General features: G+C 36.9%; 1 protein-coding gene across 1 annotated transcript in view; it reads right to left on the reverse strand.

Moving 5' to 3' along the window:
* The window catches only part of OCA2 (OCA2 melanosomal transmembrane protein), a 177,991-nt gene that overhangs the window by 16,005 nt on the left and 138,534 nt on the right, over window positions 1-23,452 (reverse strand). The window contains exon 22 of the mRNA XM_054384760.1: window positions 20,991-21,084. Within this exon, the coding sequence (XP_054240735.1) occupies window positions 20,991-21,084 (94 nt within the window). The remainder of the gene's footprint in view (window positions 1-20,990; window positions 21,085-23,452) is intronic.

A 23,452-nucleotide genomic window follows, 5' to 3' on the forward strand; every position in this document is an offset into this window, starting at 1 on the left:
CCACTCCACTGATCTCTTAAGCTAAACTAAATGCAATGTTACTTCCACACTCTCCCAGCTGTTCCTAGTTTTGCCATGATTTCCTGTAATATTCTTGGCTCTGGAGACCACTTTATCCTCTTATCTTGCTTTATATATTTGTTACTGTGTCCTCAACTTCTTTCTACAAGTGTTGTGCTTGCTATGTCCTCAAATCATGTATCAGTCTTCCAAGAGTAGTAGCACAACAGAGGTCCCGCACATATAAACACAAATCACAACAGATCAAGTATTTGTGACTGAAGAGAAGCTACCTACAGAGCCATGTAGACCTGGTTTTAGGGTATGAAAAAAAGAGGAAAGATAATGTATCCAGCACATGCAAAACACCGTATCTACGGTTAAAATTCAAAGGAGGTAAGAAGAAGGTATAAGAAGAGTTACTGCTGCAATGTGAATGATAATAAATGAAAAGTAGAAAGAAAATTACTTCAGCATGGGATCTCTCACACCATTATTTATCCATATCAGGTCTTTCATCACCTTTGTTAGAAAGAGGGATCTGTTCTCTTTGCATTTCACAAAGTTTGCTGACATCTCTCTGTAATACTCTGTGACACATACACATTATCATTTACTGTGTAACTGGGATTAATTACAATTCTAATGAAATGTGTTTGCTGTTCTGGCCTCACAATTTGACATAGTGGTAGTTCAGTGTTAAGCTGCTAGCCTTGCAGATACAATATAGCACCTATGATAATATTCTGTTTATATTGACCACACAGGAAATACAGGGCTGAACAGGTACCATGGTTTTTATCAGCACTTTTACAGTGTCTTGCCTTTTAACTGACCTGGGCCTTGGCAAGAACTTGGTAGCAGCAAGAGCACAAATCAGCAAAACAAACCTGAGTGGAGTAGGCAGCTCTAGATTGAGAACATACACACCAATGCAGTCCTTATGAAACTGCCTGCACAATGACCTCACTTTGTGCTACCAGAGGACAAATCAGAAGCACAATATGATTTTAAAGGAAGTCAGGGGAAGCACTTACTAGAAGAGAAACACTGGTATCCACAAAATGTGTTGCTATCAAAAGAACAACTAAATACTCTGCAATATTGAAGATTCTGCCTTGACTGTTTGAGTTCACAGTCCTGGTAAACAAGAGTGATTTAGCTATCAAACATTATACTAGCCTCAGGAACAGATAGATAACTCCTGCTGTTTGGAGAAGTGAACTCCTGTTACATTAATTTATACACACCTGTATCTTATTTCATAATGTATCTTTCCATGAATCACATTTAAATTAAACAAGCACTAAAAGGAAAAAGAGTAGTATCAGCAACAAAGGCAGATATTCCTAGATTAAAGAGGTTATTTTGGTCCCAAAGCTAGATGATAGGCCAGAGAGTCATTTGCTGGTTCATAAGCAGACTTGTAACCACCTATCAGCAAGGTACAGCTTTATCTAGCACAAGACAATATCTTGCACTAGATTTCTTGTATCACCTCCTGGCTTACACTTACATTACTGAATCATCTCATAAACTCTATATAATCCAACAGTGCCTCCAGTGACAGCATAGTCAGACAGGCTAAATGTTTGATTTAAGAAAAAATATATCCTTGCAGAGGATGAGAAAAAAAAAATGTATGAGATTCTCTTCAGCTGCAAGAAAATTATTTTTCTTGTTCAATTTTATCATTAGCAGGACTCATATTTGCTCCATAAACGCCTAACCCTTAAAGAGGCATGAGCAACAGCTGAGTTTATCAAAAAAGCATGGTCTGCCCTAGTTCTGCCCTCATCAAAGTCTGAAGAATACCTATTGGCTTCAGCTGGGATGTATTAGATTACCAATGTGTACTTTCATCAGGCAAGGTCCTCAATGTTCTGTTTTTAAAAATGAGACTGAATCAACCTTGGTAGTAACAACAAATCCAAACCAGTTCAGTCTCTGATATTCCCATCTGTCTAAGAAACAAGGTTAAGAACAATGGTGTATAACATAGACCTCAGTAAAAAGAATGAAATAGAGATCCCTCATCCAGAACACGTTCCATGTCCTTTGCCCTTCAGCCAGTCCAGATCATGGGCCCTAGTCCCTGTCGTTCATCAGCACCCTCAGAAACTGAGGCATATTGGGCAATAGTAACAGCTGTTGCCTTTAAATACTAACCTCAACAATCTCTTAGACTGAAGGCTCCAGAAAACATCAGTGTTCTACCAATACAGATTTGTTTTCCTATCTAGGTTTTCCAATATTTGGCTCTAGGTAACTCATCCTAGTTACTCAACCAGGTGCAACACATGCCCTGATCTAAAATGAATCAAATAATTCCTTTGGTAAGAAAGCACAGCTGGTTTTCTACATTCTTCCATGGCTACCATTAAAGGTGGGATTTTTTAAAATTATTTTTTATTTTTATTTTAAAGGAAGCTAGCTTTCTTGGTGTGTATAGCAGCATCGGAACTGTCAATCTGACCTGGGTGCCAGTGAAGGTCATGGAACAGATCCATAATACTAAAAAGATTTTTTAAAATGTGTATTAATTGATTGCTAACAAAACTCTCTTGTTTCTGAACAATGAACTATAAATAAGTCCAACAAACTTTACTTTTAATTAGATAAAATGTTTTAAGAAATTACATGTTAAATTGAAACAATAAAACAAAGCTGATGTATTAATGTCTCCATCACAGTCTTTAAGGATATGTTCTCCTTCAAAGCTGGCCAAGTAAACAAAAGTTTTTTGCCACAGATTTTAGAAAGAACAGATGTTTTCATTACAGATTACCATTTTTATAACCCAAAATAGCACAGTGTCTAGATAGCAAAACATACATTGTGGACACTAGTATGCAGAAACCTTCATAGCTGAAATAAATTTTAAGAATTTTTTTCAAAAATAAAACTGGCTGAACAGGCAAACATCATAAATTATGCATGCTGAATTACAAATTCAGAATTTACGTTATTAAGAGTCAACAAAAGCAAATGCAACAATGATATAGAAAGTACTACATGAGAAACAAATATTTGCTTTTATTGACTAAACATTTCCCTATTCTTGTGGAGCATTTCAGGAAGCTATTTGAGAAGGCCACAAAGCTACAATATTACTGAAGGAAACATTAGAAAATTTTTAAGCAAAACCCACCAAACAAGATATTTGACAGATGCAGCCAGTACACCATGTAAGTAAAAACATTTTTTAAATTATGCATATTTTCCCATTTATATTTTTTTGCCCCTGTCTACCAAAGAACATAAAATGCTGGGATCTTTTCTATTTTAATGGATTATTTCCATGTTTAAAACTAAGAATATTAGTAGGCAACTGCTGCAGCCACTGTTCTGAGGGAGGCTGCTGGACACCTGCAGAGTGCATGATTCCTTAGCTGACCAATTGAATGCTCTGTAGAGCAAAACAATAACATTCCATGCATGCCAAGAACAACATCCTCACATTGACACCCTTTGATTGGAACATTCTGCAGAAGCCACCTCCTTGACATGCTAGAACATCTTATTGGGAAAAGATTTTAGCTTATGTAGGTAGTTGGACTTACTGGTTAAGGGATTGATAACAAGGAGTGTAAAAAAACAACCACTCTGAGCAATAGGCACTTCGTTCAGGGCTTCTCAAGGATCTTTGGTCTAGGGCCTTCAGTTAGGGCTGCTAGGGACTTCCGTTTCTGTTAGTTCGCTACTGTGTCTGGCAGGGGCTTCAGTGAAGGGATGCTGCTAGGGATATGCTCAGAACTTCTGTTAGCTGCTACATCTGTTAAGAGCTTCCAGGATTTCTTCTGTAAGTGGGACTCTAAGACTCTGTAATGCTAAGAATTCTACAACACTACAATAAAGGACTTCTGGGAGGACTTCTGAGATTCTCTGCTCTCTGCATTTCTGGAATCTCATTGCTATACAGCAACAGGGTTTGTGCTTTCATTCATCACCCAATGGCTTCTGAATCGGGGGAAGAACAAGAGGCAGCCATAGAATCTAGAAATTTTCTTATTTTTGTGAATCAGTATGGACCTGAATTATGAAAATGAATTGTGTCATCTGATCTATATGAATAAGCACACGAGAACAAAAGAAAATATTAATTTCAGATTTACCTTGACTTTGAGCAGGCTGAGTGTACTTGCTCTTAATTTTACATTCTCTCAATTTATGCTTCAGTCACTGTTTTCATCAGTTTTGAAAATCTTATGGAAATACTGGGGTTTAATAAGAGCAATCTTCATTGTAGTCACAACCTAGAATAAATCTTGTGATCCTAAACTGTATGTTACAAGTCTTGGCAACAGTAAAAATAGAGAAAGATCACAGTGTTTGTCATGAAGACTCTGTGAGATAACCAGAAAATATTTGATTTACTGTTCCTATACTAGGAAGTTTTTGATAATTTTAATGTTAAACATCAGTTAAATCTCTAATAACTTTGCAACTGAAAAACATATCGCTATGTGAATAAAGACAGAATGTGTTTTCTTTTAACAAACATCATGCTTCCATGAATTCCGCAATTTAGGGCAAGTATTAGCACACATGCAACAATGAGAATACTTTCATTTCAAAATACCTTATAATTTTCAACAGGAATTTATTTCTGATATCAGAAAAACTTCTGCTTTCAGTGAAAGAAGAACTTAAACATAAACAGTCACATTTGAAATCTGGTGAAATCTGCAAACATTAGGTTAATATTTGGGGTTTAACTGAGTACATGATCCTCAACTAAGGAAAAAATAATAGAAAAATAATAGATCACCTTTGTAGGAATTTAAGAATGGATGCAGGAAGCCAGGCATAGAACCATTAAAAAGGAAAGTCAAGGTAAAAAGTGTAAAATATTTTTATGAGTCTCATTGAGAAGAATGCTTCTGGGACCACAGATGTTCCTATAAGCTATGAACATAGCCAATCTTTCATTTCTTGTGCAGCAAAAATTCTCACCACCCAATATAACTTTAAGGTTCCCATTTTATGCATGATCAGACTTGAAGATTATACACACTATATCTATCAACAATGCATGATTCTTACTGAAGTTATTTTCATTGTGTTTGAAATTTGAAGTAAGAATGCATAATGAGATTTTATTTTAATATATGTATAATGTATTCTGGTCTAAATATGATAAATACAGAACTTAAAAATATGTTATATGACAGCAGAAGCAAACAAATATATTCAAAACTTTTTTTCTGAAATGAGAATTTTAAGAAGAAACAAACATAGCCAAAGGGTACCTTTAGAATGCACTGAACAAATGATGCCTGCTTGCTGTACATGTATTTTTTATGTGAAGAGAAACGTAATGACTGTGACTGGCCACTAAGCGTCAATGCCGAATCTTCACCAAGACTGCAACAGTAAGGCACATCAGGAGAATCCCTTTCAAGTCCCTGTATTCCCAAGGAATCAGACCTTGTTAAGTATATAACTGCACTCTCCTATGAATTGCCCTTTTATGACCATTCCAGTGTTTGTGGGGAAATTACACGGAGAGAAAGTACCACAAGAGAATGAGAGACGCCCAGTCCTGCTGAAGCCAAGGTCCTATCCCTACCTCACCCTGCAGCACCAAGGACAGCATCTTTACTGCTCGCCAGTTAACCCATACCAATGACCACAGTCTTAAACCCCAGAATCATAAGACCATCATCATCCCTTAAACAGCAGGTGGCTGAATAAAGAACAAGATTACCATTTAAAGTCCCTTTCATTTATTTAGCCACATGAAATATAGATTTGAAACTGGCTCATTCAGATCCTTATGAAAAGTCCTGACCATTGACCTAATAAACATTCAGGAGCTTGGAAAGCATTAAGTCTTTGTCTCTGGCTTTCTCATTGCTGTCACACATCTCTAAGGAAAAGGGGAACATTACCTGCTACTAGGCAGGAAGTAACAAGGGAAGAGATATGAATAGAGGGAGAGTAAGTGGCAGGAAGAATGAGTAGAATGCAAAATGGACATAGATGAATATGTTGCTGTATCATAAACTGAGTTTCAGTGGTTTTTTGGGTTTTTTTTTTTTTTTGTCTTTTTTTTTCAGTGTACAGTTTCTACATTAATATGTCTCTGCCTTGGTTATTCTTTATTATTCTCTTCTTTATTTTCATTTGAAACTTTTTTTTTCACTTTGTCACTGTGTGCAAGATGAGAAACTTATGCTGAAATTCAGCTCCAGATGCAGGTACATGTATAAGGGAACTACATGTGAAAAGGCTTTTTATCTAAGTTCCCACAGTAGACAGTGAAAACTCCAGTCAACACAGTAAGCAGTGTGTAGAATAGATCTATCTACTGCAGGATGAGGCAAAGCACATGTTAGATTCCGTTGAGTCTATTGTGAGGTGCTTGAATCAATTGCCTAAATCAAGACATATAATGCCAGTAAAGATGTGAAGACTGTCCCACTCAGCTTCCAGCTGACACTTGAGGATGGCATGGGTTCCTACATCTTATGTCATATCTATCAGAACCGCGAAGTTGCCCTAGATACAGGACTATGTGTGTTTAGCAAGTGAATAAATTTTTACATCCCCACTGGGATCTCCAATGAGAGCTCAGACAGTTAGCTGTTATCACATTATCATAGCTGTTTTAATTGAAGCTGAATCCCATCTTCAGATAAGCTATTGTATTGAGAGTCAAGATACTTTTGTTGCATGAAGTTTAGCCAGAATAAAAATTCTATTCATTGTGCAATAATTGATTTTTTTTTGTTCTACATCTTTCTAAAATAAAAATAATCCAGAAAATGTAGTGCTTGCATTGATCAATAGTATTTGATCAACAGTATTGCATTCAAGTGGTTTGAAGTCTACATTCTTTCAAGACTGATGTGAGTTTGATCTGCTTGTTTTTAAATTGATATATTAAATATTAACTTTTAATTAAATGTACTATATTAATGTAGGATGACTTTCAGTTAGTATGCTTTGTATAGGTATACATTCACACATACATTCCATGAAAAATTGTCAAGATAAATTGAAAGTTTTACCCTATCTCACATTAATTAGGAAGTAGGGATCAAGGGTCATATAGTAATGGGTCATATATCAGTATTTCTTTTTTATATGTGCTATAGTGCAGCCTTTATCTAAGATTTATCTAAGATTTTTCTAAGCTAAAATTTAACTGTGTATATGGTTTACCTAAGGTATGATTTGCATTATTTGGCTTTAAGAAATGACAGTATGGGATTATTTTTAGTCAGCTGAAAGAAAGGGATTTTAAGAAGGTAATTTTTCTTATCTCAGCATATCCTTTCAAGATATCAGGACAAGTCAACCCTTTTCCTCTCCAATGACTGTGGAAGGCATATGAATGAACAGGCTGAATTAAATGGATGACCTTAAATGTGATCAGTCACACTTCAAGGCAAGGATCCTATTTCTAACAGTTGTCTTGCTGTTTTCAAGGAAAATGCAGAAAATTTAGAAGTAACACAATCATAGGGAAAATCTGTAACTTCTGTGAGGTGAGGGCTAATCCAAAATGTGACACAAAACGTCACTAACCAGGTTAAACCTCTTTTAAAATAATACCATATTATCCCCACTCATGAGTTTAGGTATGCAGTCTTTCGTGGTGTGCCTTACTAATCAATACACACTTGTGACAGCCTGGTTATTGTCAGTGTGGGAAGGGGATTTCAGTTCTCACACTGTTACAACACCAGACAGAACAGCCTGCAGACACTGCTCATGCTGGTAAATTATCTGATTTTCAATTACACTGCAAAACTGCCATGGCCCTGAGGGCACCCACAGACAACACTGTCCCTGCACAGCCTCCCCTGCTCCTCCTCTGCTCATGGCCAAGGATGACATTTCACCCCGCTCTGGGGGTCTTCCACCCAGGTGTTCTTAATGTCAGGAAACCATGTTGTACATGAGACAGCAATGTGTTTTGCGAAAAGGTGGACTTTTTAAAATAGTTATCTGCATTAAAATTTAAGGAAATCCAATCCCTTTTCTATACTACAAGAGTTCAGAACTCAGCTCTTCTTCTGAAAAGTATTTTTGAAAGGTCTACATAGTCAGAAAATGTAAGATTTTCAAAAGATGTAATTCTACTCCGTCCATAACAGTAATTATGATGAGCACTGGCTTATCACACTTTTCTTAATTAAATCAGCAATGATTATTTATTGTATTTATTAATAGAGTCATAGTAACCGTCTCAAAATTTACAGAAAACTGACCACTCATTTTGAGTTTGTTTCTATCTTTTTCTCTCTGAAAAGTCATAGAAAATAATCTTTTAATTGCAGTTTATTCTGTATGTACAAATGTGTCAATTATTCTTGACCTCTAAACTAAGAGAAGGCACATTATCTGTCACTGAACTTTTGAGTTTGGCATCAATTATATTTCTCCCATTAAAAAGGAGTTATTAGAGCAAGACAAAGACACCACCAATCTGTCAAGAAGATACTCCTTTAAAACGTTCAAAAAGAAAACCTTTTCTTGTCAAATAGGCAGAATTTGTAGTGGCAGGCTTTAACTTCAAAATTAAAGCCCAGAGATCCCAAACACTGTACTTTGCTCCCTTGACCATGACGGATAAGGGTAATTTCTATTTCTTTTCAAAATATTGTGTTTAAGTAATAAAATTTGACAGATTGTGTACTATACAGGAATACTGCCATGTTTCTCATCATATTAGCCACTAGATCAAATAATTCATATAGTGATAAGTCTAAAAGTTACTGTCCTGAAGGGTCAAAACCACCAGACATGCCCTAGCCCAGACAATGGGCGAAGTACCTGTGAATGTGATTACCTGGACAGTTCCTGGGGTCCAGATGGTCAAGGTAAAATGTATAGCATGTGTGATTAACATTGTAAACACCTGTAAATGTGCATTCCTGGACACTTCCTGGGGTCCAGATAAACATGTAGCACATGTAATTAACTTTGTAACACATCTGTGAACTGTGTGCGCCCCTGGCCATGTTTGGATATGCCCCATCCTATACAGGTCCAGTTGTCAGGGTCCTGTGTTACCAAAGGGCATTAATTATCTTGGGACAGTATTTAAACCAACCAAGAAGTCAGGCAGCTTGCCTCGTTCTCACCCAGACAACAACAAGAGCCAAATGCTGCCCAAGTAGCAGCTGAAGGACCTGCTCTAGCAGACCAACAACTTCACCCAGGCCTTGCACCTGGACCAAGGTCAGAAAGGGGAAAATCTCCAAGGGAATTGAATCCTGGAAGAGGCTGCAGCCCAGCAACTGGGCATGACAAGAGAGAGGCTCCCCTAGCCCTCTCTGAGCCAAGGACTGCTCGAATTATAGCCACAGCATCTGGGAAGATATCAGACAGAGGAGCAAGCTGTGAGTTCCCAGCTAACCTGCCACAGAATCCCATCTGTGGGAAACCGCAAACCACAGCACCTGTATTTCCAATTTGACTTGCTGTATTAGAAATGTTAGGTCTGTGCTTAAATCATTTAACTGTCTTTACATGTGGAGTGTAAAACCCACAACTGAATAATTGAACCTGTGAATGCATTTTGTAAATCAGTTACAGTGGTGTTTGAAGATACCACTGCCAAAAATATTAATCATAAAATATTATTTTTATTACAATTACCTATCAGTTTATTCACATATATTTAACTGTATACTATAAAAAATTCTGTTAATATACAAATGACCACCTGCTGGTTGCAATAGTCAATGGCAATACTGCACACTTTTGCTTTTCAAAAGAGAAGAATTTAGGCACAAGGCAGCAATTTAGAACTTGCCTGGAAGACAGTGCAGGAATAAAATAAATATGGCAAAATGAAAAGAAGTATATATGCAGTAGCCACTGTCTTTCTGATGTGACTGAGAAACTAGTGTAAAAAGACAATGTTTCCAGAAATTCCTCTTCCATATATGAGTCTATAAGGAGAGGACTTCGACTACTTAGCAGTATTATTATTAGCATTTTTTCATCTTTGTGGGTAAGGTATTTGCACTGGCCTGAATGGCCATTACACACAGCTGCACAAAGACAAAGTCTGATTCACCTGAATGACAGACAACAGAGCTATTACGCTTTGCTTAAGAGAAAGAACATTTTGTTCAGTCGTGCCAATTCCAATGTTAACCTCATTATGATTACCTATTTTTGGACCAGGTGTCACTCAGGAGCAAATGACAAGGCATAAGTAGTCAAATTGTTAAGTTGCCTGTAAAGATACATTTTAAAATTAATAATGCATTAATAAATACCATGGGAAGAAAATATCTTTATCCTAATTAAGGAAATAACAAGATTCTCTCTGACCTAAAGACAGAATAGGGATTTCCAGTGAAAAATAAACTCATCTGGGACTCATTGAAGCCTGGTAGTCACAGAGAGAGGGCACAATAGCTGATGTGCTTTCAGAAGTAGTCTTTAGTTGTAACATAATGGACTAGATCCTTTTTTTAAGGTTTCTGCTCCACTTTTTATCATATTTTACCTCTGTAGTTTAAAATACACCAAAGTCTTGCAGCATTTGAGGCAAACATATTTTTATAAATATTTTCTAAATCAAATTAGCCAAGTTTAAGATTTTGCATATTCCCCCCCCTCTATAGCATACAGCTCTTTTACCACTACAAAGCACACAAGTCAGTTGGGCACCACATCTACCAAAATGAGATATTTTCCTTTTGCAAGTGCCATATGAATTGAGATTGCAACAAGAAGACATTCTATCCAATTGTTAGCTCCAAGACCTATAGGGAAAAGCAACAAAGACCATTTCAGTCCTACTTCACTTCTTGCCAGAGATATTTCTCTAATCTTAGCTGGTAAAACAAGCTGTCAGTATAAGGTGGGCATGATCATCTGTGAGTGGTGTCACTCAGAAGAGACTGTAGACTCTTCTCTCCTCACTCATGGCCTGTAATGCACTAGCAAACCTTTCATTTAATGATCTGCAATGAAACACAAGCAGTAGACCACAATGGCAGCAGAGACACGGGCACGCTAACTCTTGACACATGACCCACATTCTCGTTAACATTATTGACGTTGATGAATTATCTGAGAAAATAATGGGCTGACCTCTTGTAACTACACAAAATCTCTCCAATTTAATAGGCTCCATTAAAAAAAGAAAAAAAAAGATTAAAACACAATCATGACAAGCCTAATGGTACATATGACTTGTGTTTTGTGCCTCTTCACATTTAACAAAAACATATTTACCTCAATGCAAAAGCAGAAAGGCTGCATATTGATTCCTGCCTTGATGGTGTAGAAGCTTAGTTAATTACAGAGCTTTCCTATTTTCATTCCGGATGCCCCCAAAACTGAACAAAACTTATTAGAGTTATATCTTGTATCTAGCCATGGAAATCTGTACATTCAGATAGAGTCCTATTCAAACTAGTTTCAGAGGATCTGGTAGAAATCAAACTCAGTGAAATGAAAAATGAGGTAATTTATTTGCCTTTCAGAAGCTTGATAGAAAGGTGAATATTCTTGGGTGATTTCAGTGTATATTAATAGTGGCAAAATATGAATCCTCATGGCTAGACATGTCAGCGAAGAAAGAGCTTTTATTTAAACTCCATCACCTAACAGTGAAAAATTGTTCCCTATGGATTTTTCCAGCAATTAATTTTTTAATTTTTTTGCATGACTATATAAAGAGTCAATGTAGAAGCCTTATACTGTTCTTTGAAGCAGACATTCTGATGCTGAAATCCACTATTCAGCACAAATCCTAATCTACTATTACAATTCAGAGCTTTGGAGATGCTTCAGGAATCTTGTCATAAAAATATGATTCTGTTCCTCTAAAAGTTTCACAAAGTACTTCCTAAAACCTAGCTCTTTCACCAACTTAAATATAGTAAGAATTCATCTTCTCTTCAGCTTCATTTACAGATTATTAGAAAAAGAAATGCAAAAGCACTGGAAAGTCTATAGACAAAAAGTCTATAAATAAGTAGTATTTTTCTTACTGCAATATTCATTGATATAAAAACCGTCATAGCTTTGTAACTTGAAAAAGGAATTAATCCAGAAAATGTGTACAGCCTTGTCATAGGCAAAAGGACAGCTATAGAAACAACAGAATTAAACTAGTCTTCCTTAAAATCTTCCTCAAATGCCAAGTCAAGGTAATAATGAATTTCTTCACAGATATTGTTTACATCTATGTTTTAGAAGAGATCATTTTTTTAATTGAGGGCTACTCTAATAAAAAGACAATTAATATGATTTCTTATGTATAAGTTAAAATACAAACTCATTGAGTGAGCTGAGTTAGCTATAAAAATCATTTCATTTGATACATATCTGATTTAGTTCACGTATTTCAACATTCATCTGTATGTCAAAATTGATTCAATTTAACAGTCAACCAAATGGCAGTAGAAAAGATGGCCAAGTGACAAGAATAAGGATTCAGTACAAGAATCCTTGCTCTGAGAACATAACCAGTCTCTCAACAGGCTACATTCGAGCCATATCCCAGGTCCAAACTCAAATGAGATCTGAGACTACAGCAGCCTCTCTCATCCTTCTTTCTCTCTCTCTTCATCTCTTCTCCCCCTCTCCTCCCAGGTTCTATAGGAAGGAAACGCAAACAGGAATGCCAGATTGGAAATGCTGCATATTCCAACCCACATCTCCAACTGGAAAATTCAGGGACTAGGATCCAGGGATGATAGACCATGTTACCTCACTTCTGCACCACACACCTATGCTGGAATTTAAAGAGAGAACTCCTATACATGTTTAAAAGTTGGTGATACTGACCAGAGGTTAGCCAAGTAGATGAATATATTGTTCTGCTACTAAAAATGAGGTATCATTTATTCAAAAGTGTTAAGAAAACTGTCTGTCATAAGAAAAAAAAAAAAGTTAGTATTTGCATGCTGGACTGCATAAAAGCTGTTTCTTCATGTTTCCAGAATGCCTCAGCATGGCTCCCAGTTTCTTTAACTTTTCCCTTCCTACTGTCTATATTCCCCTTGCCATCTGTACAGAATATGAAGCAAAATCAGAAAATGTTGGTTGGAATAGACAAGAAAGGGATTCATCTTGCCAGACTTCACTTGTGTAGGAGTTCCAGACTCCCTCTGTACAAATACAGCTACAAGTATGTACACCGAGAAAAATTAAACCCCTGTATTTTAAATTCAAAACTTGGGATGTAATGCTCTACAGGTGAATTTAGGCAAATTTATTTAACATAGATTAACACTGTAGAGTACTACAGATTAATATAAACTCTTGAAAGATCACTCCTATCCCAGCAGGTTGTATCAACCTAATGACATTACTAGTACAGATGCACAAGGGGAGAATTTTATGTCTTTTCTTCCATGAAGGAAGGCACAACCCAAGATATCTTCAAAATCTTTGCATAAAATAGTTTATATAGGAGTAGAACTGTACAAACACAGCAGGATGTCCTCTTTCTGACGCTGTAAAAAAATATCTAGCAATCATTAGTGTTAAAATTCTTTTCCTTACAAGTGCTGTTGGGAAGTTATTAGGTATTGATTCAGTTGATACTGTAACCCAAAATGGATTATGGTCAATGTTATAGAAATGTGTGTGTGTGTGTGTATATATATAGATATGTATGTATATTATATACACTGTCCTCAGCGTTCATTGATTGATTTTATAATGCCAAATTACTTTTCACTGCTTGTGACTTATGACATCCATTTCTAACAAAATACTCTGTAAACTCAATCACTCCTATAGCCTGTACATCTAGTAGGAGCAGTAATGTGATCATAAATTCTCCAGTAACAAACTTTATTATTCCACCTATACTGAAGAAAACTATTATGTTTTCCAGAATAAACTAAGATCAGTATCCTCCATTTCAGCTAACAATAAAAGTGACATTCTCAGGTGGTTTCAGTATGATCCAAAGCAGTCTTTCCCTCTTTGTTCTATTTTTACATTTATTATCCTTACTCACTTTAGTAATATGCAATGCCAGTAATAAAGATACCTAAAATTTTAGATATTATAAAATACTAACAATTCTTCGAGAACAGGATTGATAACTTTATGCATATTATGTACATAAGTAAAATTTTACATGAAGAAAGTAATTATACCCACAAATACATCACCAGAATTGTGAGGAGTTTGCATCTCTTGGACATGAGCCAACAATGTGCACTTGCAATCGCACGCTGGGATGCATCAAAAGAAGCGTGGCCAGCAGCTCAAGAGAGGTGATTCTGCCACTACTCAGATGCAGTACTGTGTCCAGCTCTGGGGCCCGCAACACAAGAGAGTCATAAACCTGCTGGAGTGGGTCCAGAGGAGGGTCACAAAAATAACCAGAGGGCTGGAGCATCTCTCCTATGAAGACAAGCTGAGAAAGTTTGGGCTGTTCGGCCTGGAGAAGAGAAGGCTCTGGGGAAACTTCATAGTGGCCTTTCAGTACCTGAACGGTGACTTCCAACCTGAATTTTTTTCTATGACTTTTCTAAGATCTTATGATTAGATACTACTTCCACGAGTTTACCAAATAATATTAAAGTGATGTGCATGTGCCTGGAAATTGGTGTTTCCCATGGAGCCAAGTGAAACACTGCAATTGAATCTAAAATAGTATTTTTTCAAGAACAAAGAGGAAGAAGCACGTTTCATAGACTTGGAAAGATAAAACCATATTAAAATGTTAATACCTGAATAATAACCTTATTTTGTGCTGAGTAAGGTGATCCTATCTATCTTAAGTGGAATCTAATTGGCTAGGCCAAAAGACTTCATGGAAAAAATAAAAAAGAAGAAATAAACAATAGCCGTATGTCCACAGGTCAAACAACTGAAAGATATTGGCACTATTTAGAAGACACAGTGTTACAGTTTTAAGCTATGCTTAGTTGTAAATAAGAATTTTCCAGATGTTTCTAACCCTGGGCTGGACAAAATGCCTGAGGGGGGCTGGACAGAATATTAGAGATAAACTTACTTCATTTCATTGACTCTGCAAATTTCTATATATGTGAAAGCACAGTTCTTTCTCTTTTCTTCCCTGTTGCTTCTTGCTTACTCGCAGCTTGTCTCTCCTTTGACCTCGCTCCTGCTGGAATAACCTTTTATTTTGACTGTGTGAGGTACAGGGGGGAGGGAGAGGGAGAGACAGCAGAATGGCTGTTAACATTAGACCTCTGGGCTGCCCAAGGGTGGGGGAAGAAGAGCAGCAACAACACTGCTTAGCATAGAGAGGTGTTAAGACCAAGAAAAAAGGCTTTTTTAAAGAAAAATAAAATCCCCCCCCTAAAAGCAGCAAACAAAATAAAACCCAGTTACTTCCAATAAATTGTGTAAATAGGATACATAGACGGTAGCAGACGCCACATTTGTCCTCCCACATGCATGAATGACAGTTCTTACGGGAAGCACTCTTTCACAGTCTTTATGAGTGAGTGCTCTCAAGTATGGATAAATTGGGTATTCTCCTGTAAATATTTTTCCCGTGAATATCTCACAAAAAGAAATTCTGTGATGAAGACACATTCTTTTTAAACTAATTTCTTGGACACTTCCAGATTATTGTCACTCCCAGAGAAATCAGAGAATATTAGTTTAGATCTCTAGATGACTTATAAAGGGAGAGCAATGAAAGAGGAATCCAAAACCTGGAATTGTGTATAATGCTTTCAGGATCATGCCCAGCTAAGCTTGACACTGTAATCTAAATTAGGTCCTTAGGCTCATACCCTATGTTCTTATGGGCAGACCGAATTCTTCATGTATTAAATCATCTCTCCCATATTCTTATCTCATTACACAGAGTTACCTAATCCATTTTTCTCTTACCTATATATCCCACACCATGATATAGTCACAGGCAGCCAAAATTTGCTTGAAATAAAATTAGAGTATTTTGCATAATACCCACTTTTGTATGTGTGTCAAATAGGCTCAGCATTTATAAGAAAATCTTTTTTTTTTTTCATTATATCATGCATCACAGACACACAGGGGTGATTGGTATTGAATTATAATAGGATGAAGGAATATGACTTATTTTTTGTTTCAAATACTATGCATCTCTATAAGGTTATAAATACTGACAATTTTATTAGCAAGTAGAAAGATAGTAAAAGCTCCTACAGCAATAAGAACTTCTTATGCTGTGAAGGTGTAACCAAACTTTTCACTGGTAACAAAAAGATTCCTGTGAGTAATTTCCATATTCCACAGAATGGACAGATCTAGTGGAATGTTGTATTGCAACAGGCAAACTCAGAGGTATATTAATAAAAAATTTAAAAATTAACATGAAATTAATCTTCTAGATTAGAAGAGACATATGCTCTGCTGTTTCTTATATATAGTGCCTTGAGAAAAGCAAATCTCTTTTTATTATTCTACAGTCTTAATTGATATGAAATTATTACGTTAATTTCTGGAAAATTTGGCAACAAGACTATATTGTCCTTATCTGACCATTTGCCAAGAAAAATATTATTGCCCTATATTTGGGGGTTTCCTTTATATTAAGCTTTTATTTATGTTTAATGTTTCTCTAGTAACTAGACTAAAATTCATGGTATGCATATTATCTTTCCCTACCTTCAGCTAACTCATGCATGCTGTCTACAGGGTCAAGACTACCAAAAAAATTGCTCTTCTCTCTTGTTTTCTCTGATGTTTACCTTTGACCATGTATAGCAGATATCCCACTGTTATCCATCTCCTTTTGCAAAACCCACTGACTCACAGTTATTCCTTAGATTACCACTTTGTGTCCACCCTCTAATTCGGTTACTAGATCACGCATCACACCAATTCCTTTGTATCTCTAACCATTGATGATAGGCTAGTTAGAAATAGTGTGTAGGAAAAAACACCAGAACTTGGGCAGAGGAGGAAACAGATCTACTTGCACTCAAGTAAGTAACACAAAAGCTGAAAGAGACCTGGATTTAACAAGCAATTTAAGCAAGAATTTGAAATTGCCTGGATTAACAATGACAAGGCAAAAAGCGCTGTATTTTGTATTTAATCTTATCTTTGTAAAATAGGTAAAATAAGAGTACTGTGTCTGAAATATTGTGCTCAGCTCTGGCTTTTGAATTACTGGACAGATAATAAAATACTAAGCTATATATAAGTTTTTTCCAGGAGAAAAGATTAAAACACATAAATGCAGTTTAATGAGGACGTTTCTAAGGTGGATAAGGAGTGCAATTTGGCTAGACTGACTCCAAAAATGCAGAAGTGCCTTTAAGAAAATTGCTACTTGTACTTCTAGGACTTTCGTTTTTCTTCTTGTCTTAACATTGTTTCTATTCCTTTGAATTTGAGATAGTCCAAATGAATCGTTCAGTGGCAGATATTCATTATTTGCCTTCAGATTCAGGTCCCAAAATAGCTGAGTTACAAAGGCACCACCAGGGATTGCAAGCACCTGGGGGAGTACCAATAGTGACTGGCCTCTGGGTGGAATTTGTGCTGCTGGTCACAGCTCTGAGAACCCATGTTTTCTCCATGTCCATTGTCACCAAGTCATTTCTACATTCAGCAGCAGGCTCACATGCCCTAATTTTCCTTCTGCTGTTGATATACCAGTATACATCTATATATTTATGTATGTATGCATGCATGCATGTGTATGGGTATGTGTTGAGGAGATAGATAGAGAGATATATATGTATATATAAAAAAGTGTATATATATATATATGTGTGTGTGTGTGTGTGTGTGTGTATTTACATATATGTACCCTACTTTGTTACCCTGATACCATGTAGAAAATACTTAAAGGTAAAAAATTTTCATGGTGATAAAGTAAGTTTATTACAGTATTTGTATATTCCAAGGGATGTGAGAATCTTTTTATTTCAATGGAACATAGTGAAGTATCAAGAAAAGCTCACAAGAGTCAGATATAGCACCCTGAATTTGTAGCAACCAAGGTATCTATTCTCTATTTTCCTCTTTCCCTTGTGAGCACTGTTGAAACAGGACCAGAGTTGGCAGGTAGAAGGGAGTTGTGGGAGAAGGGAACAAGATCTGAATCCATTTTGGGTAAGATGTTTGGGGACACTATTGAGGACACTCAGACAAGTATGTATGGTTTGGGACCTGCTATCTCCTCAACCAGCAATATGCTTTAAGTTTCTTCAACACAGGGAGTAAGGATCTATGCTTTTGTTCCTCCCCTCTCAGTATGATCTTTCACACTTAAATGCCATCCTACTGAGACCTCCTTACAGGCACAAAAATTGCTGAACATAGCTTTGAGTTACTTGGATGGTGAGGATGTGTCATCACTGCTGGCTGCCTTTCTTTGTCTGCAAGGAGGTGAGTACCTCTAGGTCCTTGGGGAGGTAGGAATTTTGATCCAGGGAAGGGAACAATTGGATGTGACTCTGAAGGGGACTCTTCCCCAGGATGACAGATTTCTGACAGTCTATAACACTCATGGTCATTCAGGCATACATCCCTCTACATCAGATTTATTCTGCTGAAGGCACTCCAGATAGAAGCATATCAAGCTGATCAGACCACAGTTTTCAAGGCAGGTATCACACTCAACTATCGCTGCCTCTGTCTGGGCAGAGAATAATACTGTACAACACACCAGCTGGGCTGCCACTACTCCTCTTTTAGAAAAAAAGAAGAGGAACCTTGAATCACACCAAGCACCCCTGTGCAGACACAAACAAGAAAGGTCTTGAGACCGTCAGTCCCCTTACAGGACACAAAGCCTGCTTCTTGCTTTTCCCTTTCTTTTCCTACAGAAAAAGTCATGATGTTGCCTCTCATCACTAGGCACTCATAGCCTCTGAAGTCTCTCCATCTTTGTTGTTCCATGGTGTTCGCACCAAATATGATTCGCAACCCTGCCCAGAGTTCCTCCTTAGACCCCCGTGTCAAAATATGTTTTGCAAAAAAGGTGCTTCTAGCAAAGACACCCCTCCTTAAACATAGTTGTATCATTTTGGCTTAGCATGCAGGTAGGGAGAAAGGGTATGAGATGTAGAGTACTGCACTCTTTGTCACCAGATGCCACCTGGGACAGACATGTCATGGTTTTCCTGCTTACGGATACTCAAGAAGGACAAACAATACTAACGCACTTTGCATCAAAAACGTCTTAGCAAAAGTCAAGCAGCATGGTACTCATGGTTTTTCTGTGGTGAGTCACAGGGCTTTGCAAGATGAGAGAGAAGTGATCTGTGTCTATACTGGTAGAAGCACTGCAGAAGACCCTGAATAGGGATGTGAAACCTAATGAGTGATCTTGAACAAACGGGGGGAAAATGAAGAAAAGTCACTCCATGCTTTGATGCAACCTTCTTCATGCTTTGATGCAACCTTCTTCATGCTTTGATGCAACCTTCATAAACAAAAGTCAGTTCAAAACCTTAAAAGTATACATGTAATACCTCTTAATGCCAGAAGATTAAGGAACGATTGAATTGCGTCACATGAGACTGAAACAGACATTTTCCTAAAATACATTATGACGGAGCTTATAACCTGCCTGCTCAGTGATTGAGAAGCACTTCAGACACAACAAGCCCATGCAACGCTACAGTCTTGGGGATGAGTAGATGGAAAGCTACCCAGTAGAGAAAGACCTGGGAGTGTTTATCAACAATCAGCTGAACATCAGCCATTAGTGTGCCCAGGTGGCCAAAGAGGCAAACAGCATCCTGGCCTGTATCAGGAATAATGTGGCCAGTAGTGAAGTGATTGATGCATAGATGTGGTGCTAAAGAGACATACTTTAGCAGCAGATTTGGTAAAGTTAGATAATGGTTGGATTCAATGATTTTAAAGGTGGGGTTTTTTTAACCAAAACAATTCTATGATTCTACAATTCCAAAAGTGGAACTTAATGCTCTTCTTTCTAATTAATATCCATTGCTGTCTTCCTGGAACCATTCTGAAGAGACTAGTCAGGCTTCACACCCTTGTTTCTGCTTAGATACTCGGTGCCATGGCAGCTTTAAGAACATTTCTCAGCAATGTCTACATAGAAGACATGTTGTTACATTGCTGCATCACAAAATGCAAGCTGAACATTTGTGCAGCATGAAAAGAATAATCCACAAGCCCGTTAGTACAATATCACCATCATTTTTGTACAAGGACTTGACTTCCAAGAAGTCTGTTAGCTATCACCATACACTACATAAGAATGTACTGCAGTCTGAAAGGTTCTCACAACCAAGACTTTAATTTGATCGGCACTTTGTCTTTCTATTATCAAAAGACTATGGGAGAAGAGATAAACTATGCTATGAGCAACACATGTTCATAGCAAGAATTTTAGGAAGAACAGTTCAGACTATCTTTCTTTTCAGGATTATCACTGGCTCTGCTCCAGGCACTCTCTTATGAGTAATCACATTGATTATGCAGGTTTGAAGGTTTTGACGTAAACAATATAAAGGAAAGCAGATAGATCTGAGAAATTAAACAATTTAAAGAAAAGGGGGGGAAAAGAGGTAGAGAGAAAAATATATTGGCTCATCACACTTTCACTTTGGCTGCTAAGCAGCTGGTCAAAATTATTTACTTTTAAATAAATAGGTTTACTCATGGAATCATGAAATAAAGGAATAAAGTTTTACATAGTCTGAACTGGGACATCTTACTTTCTCCTGGAGATGGAATGTCCATGAAAAAGTGCAGATGAGAAACTGAATTTAAACTGTATTTAACAATAAAACAACAATTTAGTATCATCACAGAGATGAAGATAACATTGAAGGTGATCATTACAGGAAGTTCTGAGGCTTTGCTTCTTCCAGGGTTCCACTGTGCTCCCACAACACTTACCCATTCTATTCACAGTACTCAAAAATAAAGTGATCTGCCCTCCACCAGCATTTCAGGTGCCAAAACCAAATTAGGAACACAAGTCTAATTTATAGACCCTTCCTCCAGATTTTCTTCCTGGAGGATCCATTGTTTGCCTAGGAAAAAAAAATACTAAAAAAAATAGATTTAAGGTGAGAAGTTTAAAGTTGTACCTGAAAAACTCCATGAAAGAGAAGCCATAACCATGCTGTTCAGCAATTCCTGCACAAACAACATTTGCAGATGCTCCAATCAATGTTCCATTACCTGCAGTGCAGAAAACAAATGTCAGTTTATAGATGCATTCCATTTCTTACTCTTCATCTGTTTGTTCTGTGATAAAGTCCTAAGATGTACTAGTTAGAAAAGAAAAAATCAATTTCTCTTGTATAGGCTTGAGAAGAAACATGCAGGCAGTATCTCTACATCCTATAAATAGCTTCACGCTTTGAAAGATAAGCCTGGTATTATTCTCTGATTCCACATAAGCCAGAAAAGTAGGAAAGGAACATAACACCAATCTAGCAGCTGTCAAAATGACACCAGAGACTTTCATTCAGATAAGCCTGCTGATTTTTGCTTTTATGTACAAGAAGGTGCCATCAGATGAGCTGAAAACAAAGGATCAGATAGTTTGAACATGCTAAGAAAAATTGATGTCTTTTTTTCTCCACCCAAACTTGACATTGACAAATTAGCATCTTTTTTTAGAAAGAAGGTAACTAATCGATGAGATTTTCTTAATTTTTTTTTTAACATAAATTTTAAAGAAGTAAGTGGGACAATGGAGGGGAAAGGATTCGTTCCATGTTTCTGCTAAGGCAAAAATATTGCCACAGATACCAATTTTGCTTACCAAACCACATCTTTAACAGATAAAGGAAGATAGCTTTATTCAGTGAACATTATCAAATTATGCTATACAAGTCCCCTCAGGAGAGGAACACGTCAAAGGAAGATAATATGCCATGTTTATAATATGATTTATGCCATTAGAAGAATTACATAATTCTCCAAAGCTTTTTCCAGTAAAAACTTTATATCTGTGTTTTCTTGAAACTTTCAACAATCTAGCATGCAAAGAAATCAAGTACTTAGAGTTCAGAAAGACCCATTTTCTACAGCTTTACCATGAGTCATACTTGAGAGTTTAAAAAATTATGTATATTTGACTTCCACAATGCAGATGTCTTCAGCAATTTTTTTCTGATCTAAAGCATAACTTGGGAAGTGACAGTGACTCCTACATTCTGTTCCTTAACTGAAATTTTGAACAAAAGAGGTAACAATCTGGGAGGAAAAAAAATTAGTACTGTAGCAAGTCATCTCTTTTGTTATACCTTGCTACATTAGCAATCCACTGTTCTAAGCATGAGTCTTCCTTTGCTCTAATTGGCATATAGGTACTGTTCTCATTTTGGCACTGTTAAACACTGCTGCTCAGTGAAGATTCTTCTGATCTGACTTTGAGAGAAACAGATCAGAAGACAACTCATGCTCCAGTTAATAGTTTCGACTTAGAAAATGTTTCAGGTCACCCAGAGATCAGTTTACTGAAGCACAGGTCAAAGTAAAGGCAGAAGGATTATTCCCTTGTGTGTTCACACAGTGGTACTCATACAGCCTTCTGCATCCAAAACTAACCACAAAACAATAAGACTTCTAAAAATATTCTTAGAAAATAATAAACCATCCTAAGGTCAACCAAGAACCCCAAGTCTTTCTCCACAGAGCTGCTCTCAATCTATTCATTCCTCAGCCTCTATTTGTACCTGAGATTGTCCTGACCTGGGTGGCTTGTTGCACTTGGCCTTGTTGAACTTCATGAGGTTCTCAAAGGCACCAGGGGCTATTTGTGACCTAGACTTCTTATATGCAGTGAATCACACATACACATGCACACACACAGGTTTCAGGTATAGAGAGAAAAGATAACTTACTAAATAACCAGAAACCTCTAAAAAATAGTCTAACACCCATCATTAGGAACTGTACAGCCAATGTACAGCCAATTTTCTTTGCCCTCATTTTGCCTGAGAGCATACTTTAGTTACTTTAATGTATGTTTAAAGATATTAAATTAAACTTGGAACATCAGCATTCCTGGTAGGCTCTGGCATGAGAAAGCCAAGACACAAAGCATGTGGCTTAATGCAAAAATAGAACAAATGAACACAGATGATGTTATTAAAGGAGTCTGGCAGGAACACTTAAGGAATCTTAAATTCCAAAAGTAATCAGTAGTCTACGGCCTCCAAATATTTCATAAGAGGTTTCTGCTCTATGTGTAGAACAATCAGACATCACCATCAGAATAATATTACTGTAGACAAGGAATATAGCTATGCCTTCAAATTAGAGAAACAGGACTGGAGCTGCACTTATCCCATGGCTGTGACTAGATACATCTCCAAAAACATCTCCAAGCGGCACTAACGCACTATATTGTACATGGGCTATAGTAATACTTTCACATAATGAAGTATTTATGGAAAGACTTTCTGCTTCATCAGTGAATTATTTCCCCAAGCAGATTCCACTTCAGAAGAAATTGTCACCTTAAATGTTATCTGAAAGGAGAAGCATGTCTTTTTCATTTTTTCAGATAGTGTGTGCAGTTTAATTAGGTATTGGC

This window comes from Indicator indicator, chromosome 1 (genome assembly GCF_027791375.1).
Source record: "Indicator indicator isolate 239-I01 chromosome 1, UM_Iind_1.1, whole genome shotgun sequence".
NCBI lineage: Eukaryota > Metazoa > Chordata > Aves > Piciformes > Indicatoridae > Indicator > Indicator indicator.